This window comes from Trachemys scripta, chromosome 7 (genome assembly GCF_013100865.1).
Source record: "Trachemys scripta elegans isolate TJP31775 chromosome 7, CAS_Tse_1.0, whole genome shotgun sequence".
Taxonomy (NCBI): domain Eukaryota; kingdom Metazoa; phylum Chordata; order Testudines; family Emydidae; genus Trachemys; species Trachemys scripta.
In genome coordinates this window covers 31,107,517-31,120,906 of record NC_048304.1, presented here as the reverse complement: position 1 = coordinate 31,120,906, position 13,390 = coordinate 31,107,517, and the positions used below count along the sequence as shown (strand labels likewise).

The 13,390-nt window shown below is 51.7% G+C and overlaps 1 protein-coding gene across 1 annotated transcript; it reads right to left on the bottom strand.

Moving 5' to 3' along the window:
- Positions 1 to 348: 348 nt before the first annotated feature.
- On the bottom strand, positions 349 to 8,568 carry LOC117880009 (solute carrier family 22 member 6-A-like). Its single transcript, XM_034775637.1, has 5 exons — positions 7,309 to 8,568; positions 2,407 to 2,510; positions 1,656 to 1,810; positions 945 to 1,113; positions 349 to 526 (listed from the first exon to the last, which is right to left on the bottom strand). The coding sequence occupies exons 1-5, from the start codon at positions 7,708 to 7,710 to the stop codon at positions 349 to 351; spliced, it is 1,008 nt and encodes a 335-aa protein (XP_034631528.1). The 5' UTR covers positions 7,711 to 8,568.
- Between the last annotated feature and the right edge of the window lie 4,822 nt (positions 8,569 to 13,390).

Sequence of the window (13,390 nt, the reverse complement as noted above, 5' to 3'; positions counted from 1 at the left end):
CCCCCCCTCACTCTGCCAGTGCCCCTCAATCCTGAGCCACAGCCGCAGGTGCTATCCCAGCCCTGGGCCTCCTCTGAGCCCAGACTGGCAGTTGTGTGACAGGATGTGCTGGTTTTATACCATGGACAAATATCCACAGGGGACTAAGTTAATGTCACTTTGGAGCAAGGGAGGAAGCCAGGGCTGTGCCAGCTCTCTGTTGATATCAGGGTTTCTTCAATCGCCTTTGCCCCGTGCCCAAAATCTGGTGGGACAGGCCCTAGTTCTATGTCCTCTGATAGGTTAAAAAGTTAAATGGCCTGATCCTCAGCTGGTGTAAATGAATGACTCCAGTGGAGTTGTGTCCGGTTAGACCACCTGAGGATCAAGCCCTTCATTAAAGACTCCATTGGGTCTCTTTACCTCTGTGGTAATCTTCTCCCCTTCTTCCCGTTTCCCATTCACTCTGGCGACCCTTTGGAGCACCTTCACTGCTCTGTCAGCTTTACCTGCCAGAGCCAGCCAGCGGGCAGATTCTGCGAACCACCTGTTGAAAAAGGATAGTCAAATGTTTCTCCTGCAGAGCCAAGGTCAGTGATGTGACCCACAACTTCGATGGGGTCCTCAAAGCAGGATCAGCTGAAGTGTAATGCAGCACAAGATAATTATCCCTGTGCTACAGAGGGGGAAATTGAGGCACAGACAGGAGCAGGAACTTGCCCAAGGAGTCAGCAGCAGAACCAGAAACAGAACCCAGGAGTCCTCTGCGCCACCCTCTTGAAGCCCAAATGCCTGGCTCCTAGTTCCCTGCTGTAAATCCACTTTTCTCAGAGTTGAGAATAGAATCCAGGAGTCCTGACTCCCAGCTCTAACCACTAGACACCACTCCCACGCTGTCTGCTAACAACCTCAAGGAAAGAGGACAGCACTTGCGCCTAGAAGGAGAGGTTTCCAGAGACACGTACCAGGCATAGATGAAGAAGAAGAAGAAAGGCAAAGACACAGTCAGCTGGAGCCAGCGCCAGTCTGGGATGCCATATGCCAAGCCCGCCAGTAGGATCTGGCCCAGGGTGTAGACGAATCCTGTGATGGCAATGGTGATGGTGCGGAACTCAGTGGGGATCCACTCCACAACTGCAAGGAAAGGAACCTTGTTTAACCTGTCCATGGGCAGGATACTGCTAGCCCTGACTCTCCTCGGACCCACTGGCACCACCTGTTACTGCACCCTGCAGGGCTGCAGCAGAGGGAATGTACAGCTCTGTACTTTGAGCTGAAATAGCCATACTGGAGACAGCAACTCTTGCCCCTGCTACCTTAAGACCCCCAGTGGTAGCCAGGGATATTGCAGCCTCCAGAGCTGCAGCTCCCCCAGTGGTAGCAGGTGGTATTACACCCTGTGAGGCTGGAGCTGCTTCAGCCCATAGCCCCGGGCAGCTGCAGAGGTAGCAAGGAGAATGTGCAAACAGCCCAATACCCCATGGGAGCCTGCTTGCATGCTCTGCACTTCCTCTCTCTGCTACCTGCAGGCCCCTGGGTCATGCAGGTGTACTGAGCCACCAGGAGATCCCCAGTGCCAGCAAGTGGTACTGCACCTTTTAGTACATCAGTCACAGTATCTGTTAAGGGTTGAGGTGAGAAGCTTAAGACCTAGCTGCCAAAGAGGCAGGGCTTACTCAGGCAGGCGATGCTGAGCCCAAAGCCAGACAGTGCCATCCCACCCAGGAAGCGGAAGATACAGTAGGAGATGTAACTGGGGGAGAAGGCCGTGCAGGTTCCCATCACAGCCAGCTGCAGAAAGGACCAGATCAGCATTGCCTTGCGTCCAAACCTATGGCAAAGGGGGACAGAGAAGGGAATAAGTAACAGGCATTGAGGTAGTGGTCAGGGCTCGGCTGTGGGTCAAATGGGTTGTGATGTGATTGGAGAGGAGGTGATTCTCGGGGCTGATAGGACCATTGGCTTCCAGCTGGCATGTCCAGCTGGGTTGCCATGGACAATTGACCATGAACCAGATGGGGACAATGTGGAGTGATGGTTGACAGATTTTAAGGCTAGATGGGAGCATTAGATTGTCCAGTCTCACTTCCTGTATAACACAGATCATTGGGCTAATTCACTAGGACCGGGAGGTCCCAACTGAAACTGGGGCTCCATTGCGCCAGATGCTGCACAGACCCAGTGAGAACAGAGCTCTATTATGACAGCACTGCTCCGCCCCTGACTGAGATCAGGGCCCCATTGCGCTGGACACTGCCCGGAGCTGTAGTGAGAGACCATCCCAGAGAGCTTGCCCCAAACAGACAGAGTACCAGAAGGAAAGGTGGGGCAGAGAGAGGTGGGGGGGATTTTCCCCAGATCACACAACAGAGCAGGGAATAGAACGCAGGTCTCCTGAGTCCATGTCCTGTGCTGTCCTGTGCTTACCTGTCAGAGAGACCGCCTAGCACGAGAGCTCCCAGCAGCACCCCAGCCATGTAGATTGACTGAGCCATCTGCCGGAACTTCCGCAAGTTACACACCAGGTCCCACTGCAGGTGGGGGAAGGGAGACAGAGAGCAAGTCAGTAATTTCTGCAGAGGCCCAGTGGCTGGTGGTCAGATCCTGAAGCACTGGAGCATTGCAACAAGTCACAGCCTGTGGGCTGTGAGCTCACAAAGTGTCCTCGGTGTCTGATGTCCATGTACAACAGTGGTTGCTGTCATTACACATGCTGGGCTGTGCAACACAGTCTCTGGTGCTCTGTTCTCACTCCCCTGGTGCAACTCCCACTGGAATCACAGGGGCTGATTCTCACTCATGCTCAGGCCCCTCTGTGCCTCTCTGGCAATGTAAAGGAGCCTTAAAGTGGGTGGGTGTGGCCCCCTAGGAATCCCCACTGAGCTAAGTGCCTCCCTGGCTGGTGTGGAGCTGGAATAAGGGCTGATGCAGGGGGAGAATGGGCACCTGGCCAGAATGCACGGCACTCTGGCTATTCTCTTCCTCCCAGGGGCCATGGGAAGCAGGACATGTGTTAGAGCAGCCCAGGGGTTCTTGTCCCTGGCTGCCATCCCTGCCCTGACCATTTTCCCCTCCCAAAAGATGCATTGGTGATGCTGATTTTGCAAAAGCAGTTAGAGTAACAAACACCATAGTAATAGGCCTGTGAGAAACAGAGAGGGGTTTGTATGGTGATAGATGATGGGTGTGTCTTGGGATAGATATTACAGACACATGGAATGTCTTTCACTACTATCTCACCTGTATAAATGCTGTCTGTTAGCTGTATGGGCTAGGGTTGGTATTCCGGGTTCCTGGGTGAGTAACGGGGTTAAACAAATCTGGAGAAGCCTCAGCCCTTGGGGGAAATTGCATAACCCTGGTTTGAACTGGTGGACAAAGGTGACCACACAGAGGACTGAGAAAGGTATGAAGTGATCATTCTCACCTAATCCAAGAACTGACCTAATGCTGTGCCCAAAAGGAACGGGAAGGGTTTGAAGTATTGTGTTCCTACCCCCATTTGGAAGATGGGTGACTGCCAGATAAGACAGGCACATGTATAAACTGTTGATTGTTTTCAAGGGATGGTTTTCTATAATGCTTTCATTCTGAATAAATCGTACTTTGCTTTCTAATGGCTGGCGGGGCCCTGGGTAAGCAGAGCTGCAGGTGCTGAACTCAAGTAAAAAAAAACACCTGCGGGACGGCCGGAGCGGCAAAGCACACACACACAAAACACCTGCGGGGCGGCCGGAGCGGCAAAGCACACACACACATACACACACACACACACAAAACACCTGCGGGGTGGCCAGAGCAGCAAAGCAGGAAGAAAAAAAAAAAAAACCTGCAGGGCGGCCGGAGCCAGGGTGCAGGGGGACACCCTGTGCTGCAGACGTGCAGCGGAGTGCACGCCCAGTCTAGCAGTGGGGAGGGGGAGGGAGTGGTGGGAGAGAGAGAATGGGGGCGGCCAGGGCTTCAGCGGGACGCTCGCCACGTGGTCCCTCCCGCTGTGCTGCCTGCCGGGAGGGCTCTGCACTGCTCCGGTCGGCTGGGAGGGAAGGATGCAGGCTGCCCTGCCGAGTTTGCTGCAGGGCACTCCCCTCCTCTGCGCCGCTGACTCCTACAGGGTGGCCGGAGTGGCAAACCAAAAAGAAAAAGAAAAAGAACAGAAAAGGGAATCTGCCGCCCCAAGCACGAGCTTGCTCGGCTGGTGCCTGGAGCTGGCCCTGTCTGTCATAACCCTCAGCTCATTCCCAGCAGTACGACTGCTTTGCCAGTTAGTCTTCTTTCTGTAGCTGTGCATTGGATATTTCCTTCCTAAGTGCAGTACTTTGCACTTGCCTTTACTGAATTTCATTGTGTTGATTTCAGACTGTAACAAGGTGCCCTGCTTCCCAGCTCCCAGAGACCCCACTGCCACACCCAGAGTCTCTTCTCAGGCACTTTTACCTCTCCAGGTGTTGGGCAAACACAACACAAACAGTTCCTCAGCCCACCCTGGGCTACAGCTTCCAGGTAGGGTGACCATGTCCCAGTTTGGCCGTGACAGTCCCATTTTTCAGCTCTGTCCTGGCTATCCCTACTTTTTTGCCAAAACTGGGCATTTGTCCCGGCTGCAAGGCAGAGCGGAGAGTGAGGGCTGCTGTCCAGGGGCTCAACTGAAGCCAATGCTCCCGCCAGCAGGAAGGCAGAGAAATTTGCTGCTAGTGGGCAGTGCTGCCTTCTTCAGAGCTGACCCCCTGGGCGGCGTGGAACTCGGTGGGTCAGCCCCAGCCCCAGGAGCCGCAGAGCTTGGGGGGGTCAGCCCCAACCTCGCTGCGGGTGGCACGGAGCTCAGCGAGTCAGTTTCAGCCCTGGGTGGCATAGGGAAGGCAGCTTTGGCGAGCCTTATGCGCAGAGGGATGGGGGGAGTGGCTCGGGGGAGCTCTGGGCCATCCTGTTTTTACTTTAAGAAATATGGTCACCCTAATTCCAGGGTTTTTTCCCCTTTACCTTTCAGTGGTTCCTGCAGGAGTCTTCCATGCTCTGTTCCCTGAGCACCACCTCCCAGAGCTTTCTCCTTGGAAGGTCCTTTTTCCCCAGCAGGTTTCCACTGCCTCCCCTCCCAGAGATCTCTTAGCAACTCCCTGATTCTTGCAGCTCCCTGGCTCTGTCTCACCAAGTCTCTCCCATCCCACAGAACTTCCTGCTTCTGGCCTGTGTTCCTGTTCCCAGGGAGCCAGCAGCAGCTCCCCATGTCTACTCTCTCTTTCCTAACTGACGAGGCCTGATGCACCCAGGCGTCCCCCCTCTAAAGCCCAATCGTGATACGCTGACCAAGCACAGGTGCACTGGCCCTGCTCCCTCTCAGAGAACCAATGTCACCCTGTGATATAGACATTTCTCCAACTTGCCACGGTCCTTTTGATTTCTAATCCTGCCCTTCGAAGTGCTTGCAACCCCTCCCATCATGGTGTCACCTGCAGAATTGATAAACATACTTTCCGCAGCATGATCCGAGTCACTAAATGAAAATGTCAAATAGTACCAGACCCTGGGGAACCCCACTAGATATATCCTCCCAATGTGACAGCGAACCATTGATTACCATTCTGAAAATGGTCTTTCAGCCAGATATGCACCCCCCTTATAGTAGTTTCATCTAGACCACATTTCCCTAATTTGCATATCATGGGGGACTGTGTCAAAAGCCTTACTAAAATCAAGACCTATCACATCTACTGCTTCCCCACATCCACTAGCCAGTTACTCTGTCAAAGAAGGAAATTAGGTTGGTTTGGCATGATTTGTTCTTGACAAATCCATGTTGGCTATTATTTACAACGCTATTATTCTCTAGGTCAGAGGCTCTCAAACTTTTTTACTGGTGACCCCTTTCACACAACAAACCTCTGAGTGTGATCCCCTTTATAAATTAAAAATACTTTTTAATATATTTAACACCATTATAAATGCTGGAGGCAAAGTGCGGTTTGGGGTGGAGGCTGACAGCTTGTGACCCCCCAGGTAATAACCTCGCGACCCCCTGAGGGGTCCCGACCCCCAGTTTGAGAACCCCTGCTCTAGGTGCTTACAAACTGATTGTTAAATAATATGTTCCAGTATGGTAGTGGGCCGACTGATCTATGATTCCCCAGGCCTTCTTTGTTTCCCTTTTTAGAAATAGGTACATTTACCCTTCTCCAGTCCTCTGAGACCTCACCCATCCTCCTTGAGTTCTCAAGGATAAACACTAATGGTTTCAAGATTGTTGCAGGTAGTTCCTTAAGTACCCCAGGGTGAATTTCATCTGGCCTTGCCAACTTGAATACATCTAACTTGTCTAAATATTCTTGAATCTGTTCTTTCCCTATTCTGGCTTGTGTTCCTTCCCTCTGGTTCTTAATGTTAAATCTGTTAAACATCTTGTCACAATTATCCTTTTCAGTGAAGACTGAAGCAAAATGAGCATTAAACTCTTCAGTCTTCTTAATGTCATCCATTAGTAGCTCTCCTTCCCTGCTAAGTAAAGGACCTACATTTTCCTTTGCTTTTCTCTTGCTCCTGATGTATTTATAGAATATTCACTTATATATTCAGCTTTTATATCCCTTGCTAGGTGTAACTCATTTTGTGCCTTAGTCTTTCTTATCTTGTCCCTTCATACTTGCACTATTCTTTTGTACTCATCCTTAGCCATTAGTCCATGTTTCCATTTTTTGTAGGTTTCCTTTTTGATTTTCAGGTCATTAAAGATCTCCTGATGGGCCATATTGGCCTCTGACCTTTCTTACTGTCTTTCCTGTGTAACTGGATGGTTTGCTGTTGTGCCTTTAATATTGTCTCTTTAAGAAACTGCCAGCCCTCCTGAACTCCTTTTTCCCTTAGATTTTCTTCCCCTGGGTACCCACCTGCCAGTTCTCTGAGTTTGTTAAAATTGGCTTTTTTGAAGGCCATTGTCCTTATTCTACTGCTCTCACTCCTTCCTTTCCTTTGAATCATGAAATCTCTCATTTCATGATCACTTTCACTCAAATTGCCTTCCATCTTCAGATTCTCAACCAATTCCTCGGCTAGTCAGAATCAAGTCTAAAACAGCTGACACCCCCCCTCACACACACACACACACGTTTTGAAACAAGTTGTCTCCAACACATTCCAACAACTTATTGAAGATTTTGTGTTTTGCTGTATTTGTATCCCCATACAAACCCCTGTGTCTCCCTGTCCCATTCACATCCCATTGTCTACCTATTTATTTATGCGGTCCTCCTCTCTCTGATCCCAGAGCACCTCAATATTAATGGCGCCCGGTGCCCCCAACTGCCCGTTCCAACTAGTCCCTAGCAGCGGAGTATGTCTCACCTCAGTAATGATGGTGGAGGTGAACATGCTCCTATCATAGGTCCATCCCTCTGTGCAGGGCTCTGTGTCCAGCTGAGTTCCATTGGGCTCGGTGACATTGGGGTCTAGGAGCTGCCACTGAGCAGTGACAAAGCGGCGGCACTTCTCTGGCTGCCGGTTCCTGTCCATGGGGATGGCGACCCGGAGCAGGTCCTGGGAGTCCAGGTGCAGGGTGGCATTAGGGTAGCGGGTGTTGTTGGCATCGATATGGACTTGGCAGTGGTGCCCTGGGATGGCGGCAGTGAAGTTCTGCAGGAGGTTGTGGCTGGCCATCAGCACGATGGGGATGGTAAGCAACATTGTGTGGATAATTTGAAAACGTCCCATACCGCCCACCTGGTGTAAGAATTCGGCAAAAGACATGGTCCCGCTGGAAGCACCTTGCCCTCAGAAATAACACCAGGCTACAAAAAATACTTCAGGATTCAAAATACTTCCAGAGCTGCATGGATCTCAAACCAGAACGGTGATTAAGGGGCTGCTGCTGCCTCTGAGCTAATGCGTCTCCTTCTTTAATTGAATGTCACGCTCCTAGATCCAATGGTCCGGAGGACACTCCCCTCAAGGGGAATCTGGTGTGCAACAGATTGGGGCTTTAGAAGGCTGATGGAAGAGTCCTTGGAGCCCTGGAGAGATTTGGCGTTTACCTAAGACGCTGCTGCGGAGTTGCTCCCAGTGCTGAAAAATCCACAGGAGAGCTGGCAAAAGAGCTTTTTAGTTTGATCGAGGTGCGTCTGCCATGGATTTTCACCTGTGGCTTGAGATTAGAGTCCCTGTGTCTGTGAATCTTCCAGGTAGCCCAGCAGAACTGGTGTCCCTTCTATGGCAAACAAAACAGGGCTTGTTAAAATGCACCATCAGTCACCTGCTTTGCAAATGTCACTAGGCACCTTTGCTAAGGGTGGTGAAACCTTCCTAGATTCCTGTTTTCCGCCTTGCGACAAAGAGATCCTGATTTAAGGATCCTTGAGAGGATTATATAAGCTTTAATCAGCTCATTTGGTTAAGGTTTTACTCCTGTTTTAAGGGATTCATTAAAATTAAAAGGGAAAAAATCTGAAAAAAATTAAGGGGCAAATGGAGAAAAATGCAGCAGAGGAAAGTGCCCTGGGTCTTGCTGGAGGACAGGTTCAGTCTAAGGCTTGGGGCTGAGAATTGTGACATTCCCACAGAGCAAAGTCAGGGAAAGCCAGCCTTCTGGAATCCGAGAGGGGCTGAGAAGGGAAATGCACCAGTGCTCTCTGCTGGAGGGACTGTGTTCAGAAATGTACAGGGCTCTGGGTGGCTGGGTAAAAGGCCTGTGGGTTTTAGATGTCAAAGTGCCCAGGTCTGGTCTCTCCCATTCGGGAGCGTTGCGGGTGGCTTGTGACACATTTGCCTGGCTTCAGCCATCAGAGACGGCTGCATGAGCACATTGATCTGGGAAAGTGGAGGAAAAATTAAATCTAAGATGGCCCTGCAGTTAAGGCACTGCGATTAGTGCTCTCGCCCCCTCCAGTCATGAAGGATGCTCCACGGATCCTGACCGAGATCAGGTCCCCCCTCTTGTGCCGGGCGCTCCACAGATCCTACCGAGATCAGGGCCCTCCTCTTGTGCTGGGTGTTCTACAGATCCTGACTGAGATCAGGGTCCCCTTCTTGTGCCAGGTGCTGCACAGAGCCTGTTGTGGCAGGCACCGCACAGACACACAGCGAGAGACAGTCCCTACCCTGATGAGCTCAGTCTAGGCAACCAAAGAAAGATAATTCTCCCCCATTTTACAAACAGGGAAACGGAGGCACAGAGCGATGATGTGATTTGCTCAAGGGATCTCCTGGATCCCAATTCTTTCCCACAAGGCCATTGTTCATCTGCTGGATAGGAATGACAACCTGTGCATCGGTTCAGCAGAGCCAGTGGTAGCAGGTCGAAGCCAAATGTAGTTACACCAGAAGCAGAGGAGGTAGCAGATGCTGGGGACTGCATGTCAAGACCTGGGGGTGGAGCTGCTCCATTCAAAGCCTGAGCTCCTTAGCCTGGCAAAACACCCACTATAGGCCGGTCCCGGGGGTTGGACGGATAATTGCATGGCCTTAGTTCTGTGTTGGAAGGATGGTGTTGTGGGTAAGGCACTGGGCCATGACTCAGGAAAAAATCCCAGATGTAAAACTCCCCATACCTCAGTTTCCCCAGCTGTCTGTTTAGACTGTGAGCTCTTTGGGGCAGGGTCAGTCTATCGCTGTGTGTCACACAATGGGACCAAGGTCTGTGCAGCGCCAGACACAATGGGGCTCCAATCTCGGGTGAGGTCTATGCAGATTCTGTTCTATGGAGGTTCCTATCTGCCTTCCTATCACCATAGTACCTCAGTCCCTATCTGTACACCACCACAGTTCCCACTGGCTTCAGCTGCGACTGAAAACCAGGCCATGGTTTGGCCCCCCAAATTCAAAGGCCATGAAGATGTTGGCATTTACCTCCCAGCTGCATCACCAGTTGACCTGCCAATCAATGCATCTCTATAGAGCCACATGCCCCAGGCAACTGACTTTATTCAGAGCCTCGTTAATTCACCACATAATGTTTCATGGCTACTCCTCATTATTCAAAGCCGGTCCAACTACGAGGGCTAGATTAGATGGTCCCACTGAACAGAGTTTGGACAGTGTTGCAGGTTGCTAAACTGGCAAGTGCCAGTCACTAGTTAAAGGGACCCTGTCCTGGTACAAAGACCACATCGGGCCTTGGAGTTTAGCCCTAGTAAGAGCTGCAGGATTTGTCCCAACTGGTGACTGGTGCTTTGTAAGAAGGAAACAGGCACACCGGCCTATTGCAGCTGCAGTCTGTCCTCTTCTGCCTCTTCGATCTTTGATATTTATTTGTTACGGAAGCACTCCCAGGGCTCAACAGAGATCAGGGCCCTTGTTGGGCCAGGCGCTGCACAGGCCCCCTGATCGAGATCAGGGCCCTGTCATGCCAGGTGTTGTACAGACCCTGACCAAAATCAGGGCCCCATCGTGCCTGGCGCTGCACAGACTTTGGCTGAGATCAGGGCCCCATCCTGCCAAGTGCTGCACAGACCACCTGACCGAGATCAAGGCCCCATCCTGCCAGGTGCTGCACCGATGTATGGTGCGAAACAGCCCTTGCGCCAAAGATCTTACACACTAAATTGACAAGGGAAGGATCATTCTCCCCATTTCACAGATGAGCTGAAACTGAGGCCCAGAGTGATGCAGTGACTTGCCCAAGGTCACACAGGAAGTCTGTGTCAGAGCTAGGAATTGACCCCGAATTTCCTAAGTCTCAATGCAGTGTCATAACCCAACTCAAAGAAAGCCAAACTAACTGAACTTGGATACCCCGCTCAGTTCTGCACTGCTTTATGGAGGGGGCCGAAGGCCAGTTTCTCAGCTGCAGCTCGTTGCAAGGGGGATGCACTGGGGGAATTTGATTTGGGAGTTGAGTCAGGGTGGGGCAGAAGCTATGGCATGAACCCACTGCCCCACCCCCAAAGACCCCGTCCATGATGGTGTCAGCTCCAGCACACCCCGTCTTGCTGCATGATGGGAGAAAGCAGCAGCCTTTCTCATGGCAGGGCCAGCAAAGCAGATTTGCAGATGGCTGAACCATTTAGTCACGCTGTAAGTTGCTGGCTTATTAGAAGCTTGGCACAAGCATTAGACAGCAAGAATGTGGCCATTGACGAACTGATCTGCCAACTCTTTACTGCTGTGCAGAGCAGAAAGAACACTCTCTCCTCCTATCACAGGGCATAAAACCCAGGAGTCCTGACCCCACCCCTGCTCTAACCCGCCAGGCTTCCAGAGAACAAAAATCAGGAGACCTGACTCCTAATCCACTTTGTCACCACTAGACCTCACTGCCCTCCCACAGCTGGGATTAGAACCCAGGAGTCCTAGTCCTTAGATCCCAGTGAGAAGGACCCTAGTTACCGTTCCCTTAGTGTAACAACTAGACCACCAAGCTAGTTCAGGAAAGACCCACCCAGCCCATGCAGCCAACTGACTAGCTCTGGAAGGTTCAGCTGCTGAATTCACTGGGATAGGCACTAAGGTGATGCAGAGGCTGATGCCACGTGGTTAGGTTTTCAGCACAGAGCCATCTCACCAGTGCCAGAGTCAAATGGATCACAGAGCCCCTGCCATGGAGGAGGGGGGTGCACACAGAGAGCCTGCCATGCAGGGAGGGGGCATGAGGGGCTGGGAGGGCATGAGGAAGGGGTGCAGTCGGAGTTGCAGTGAGTCCCTGAACTAGAGGGGGATGGGATGGTAGCACCCAGGAAGCTATGGAGGGATGCAAGGAGCCCCTAGTGTTTGCAGTGTGCTCCACCAGCAGAATCTACAAAGTGGGCGACCCCTACTGTCTGATGTGGCCAAACCATTGCTCCTGAGCCCTGGTGGCTGCTGCATAGGTGAATATAAGGCTGGAGGCTTCCTGTAGGGCAAAGGAGGCCAGTCTTGTGGTTGAGGCACTGAGCTAAGGCAGAGACCTGGGCCCAATTCCCTGTGTGACCTTGGGCAAGTAGCTTCCACTCGCTCCGTGCCTCAGTTTCACCCATCTAGTGTAGCATAACTCAGGTGTGGTTCACAGGGGTGGTGGTGCTGTTACAGGTATCAGCTGGAAAGTTCTGCCTGTAACGACTTGTGAATTCAGCTCTGGAGGTTCCCAGCTCAAGCCCTGCTGTGCTGGTCACGATGACATGTATCACCCCAGCACAATGGATTTGCTCAGTCTAGGCAAGGCTTTGGTGAAAGACCTTGCCCTGGTGAAGCTCACAGGGTGGGGAGGGGAAATGACCTGCCCAAGGCAACTTGTGGCAGGGGCAAGCCTAGACCTCAGAGCACTTAGCTCCACAGCCCATCTCTAGTTCATCACATGCATGACTGCCTGCCGACTCACGTGACCTTTTCCCTTCCACCTCATTCCTACACCACTCTCCTGACTGCAGCCACCCTTTGGACCAGGCTGGAATTTGTTGGGTCGTCTTTTTTGAGCTTGGTCAGAGCCCTGGTGAAGCTTCACTGACCAAGGTCGAGGACCCATGATGCACTGGAGTCACGGTGGGTGTTTTTCTAGCTGGCTCAGGAAAGTTAGTGGGTCAGATGGAACTTGGCAGAGTGTTACGCTAGTTTCCAGAGAGGACAGGCGGCCTCATGACTAGGGCCCTCCCCTAGGACTCTGGAGATCGCGCCGCCATTCCCTGTTCTAGTCCAGATATTTGAGCAAGTTGCTTGTTCTGCTTGTGATATTTGCACTATCATAGCACCTTGGAGCAGGACCCGATGGTGCTAGGCCCAGCACAAAAAGATGGCCCTTACTCCAGCGAGCTGCCAATCAAGGATAAGGCAAGAGATGACAGTTGGATACAGCCAGACAGGGGAGCAGAAGGAAACTAGAAGGCAATCCGAGGCAGCGTGACAGGCAGTGGGCTCAGACCACCAGTGGCCTGACTGTTGTCAAGTTTTTCGTAGGCCTCCCAGCAATGGAGCATTTGAGGAGAGTTTGAAGGTGGACAGTGAGGTGGCTTTGCAAGTGTTTGTGGGGAGCTCCTCCCAAGCGTGAGGGGCCACAGGGGAGAAAGCATGAAGGGGTTTGTGTGAAAATGTAACTAGTGGGCACTGGGCGATGGAGGCCGGTATAATAGGCTGGCTGGAGGCAGGAGTCATCACCTCCATAGCGGATGAGAATGATAGGTCAGGTGGGGATAGAGCGTGAAGGACCTTGAAAGGGAAGGCAAGTGGCTTAGGTCTGATGTGAAAGAGAAGGGAGAGACAGTGGAGGGATGTAAAGACCGGAGTCAAAGCGATAGGCTAAGAAAATGATCTATAGCTCTTTACATAACACAAAGCCACCACACGGGCACAATGGGGTACAAATAACAGTGTTTACTGAGGATACAAAACATGCAAGGCCTAGATGCATTCCTTGGTTGGGTTCTAAAACATAGAACATGGTGAGCACAACTACAGCACCAATTATTTAAAGGGATACTACCCTATTCCTACACACTACCTCACTTATGCTCTGTGCCTCAGTTTC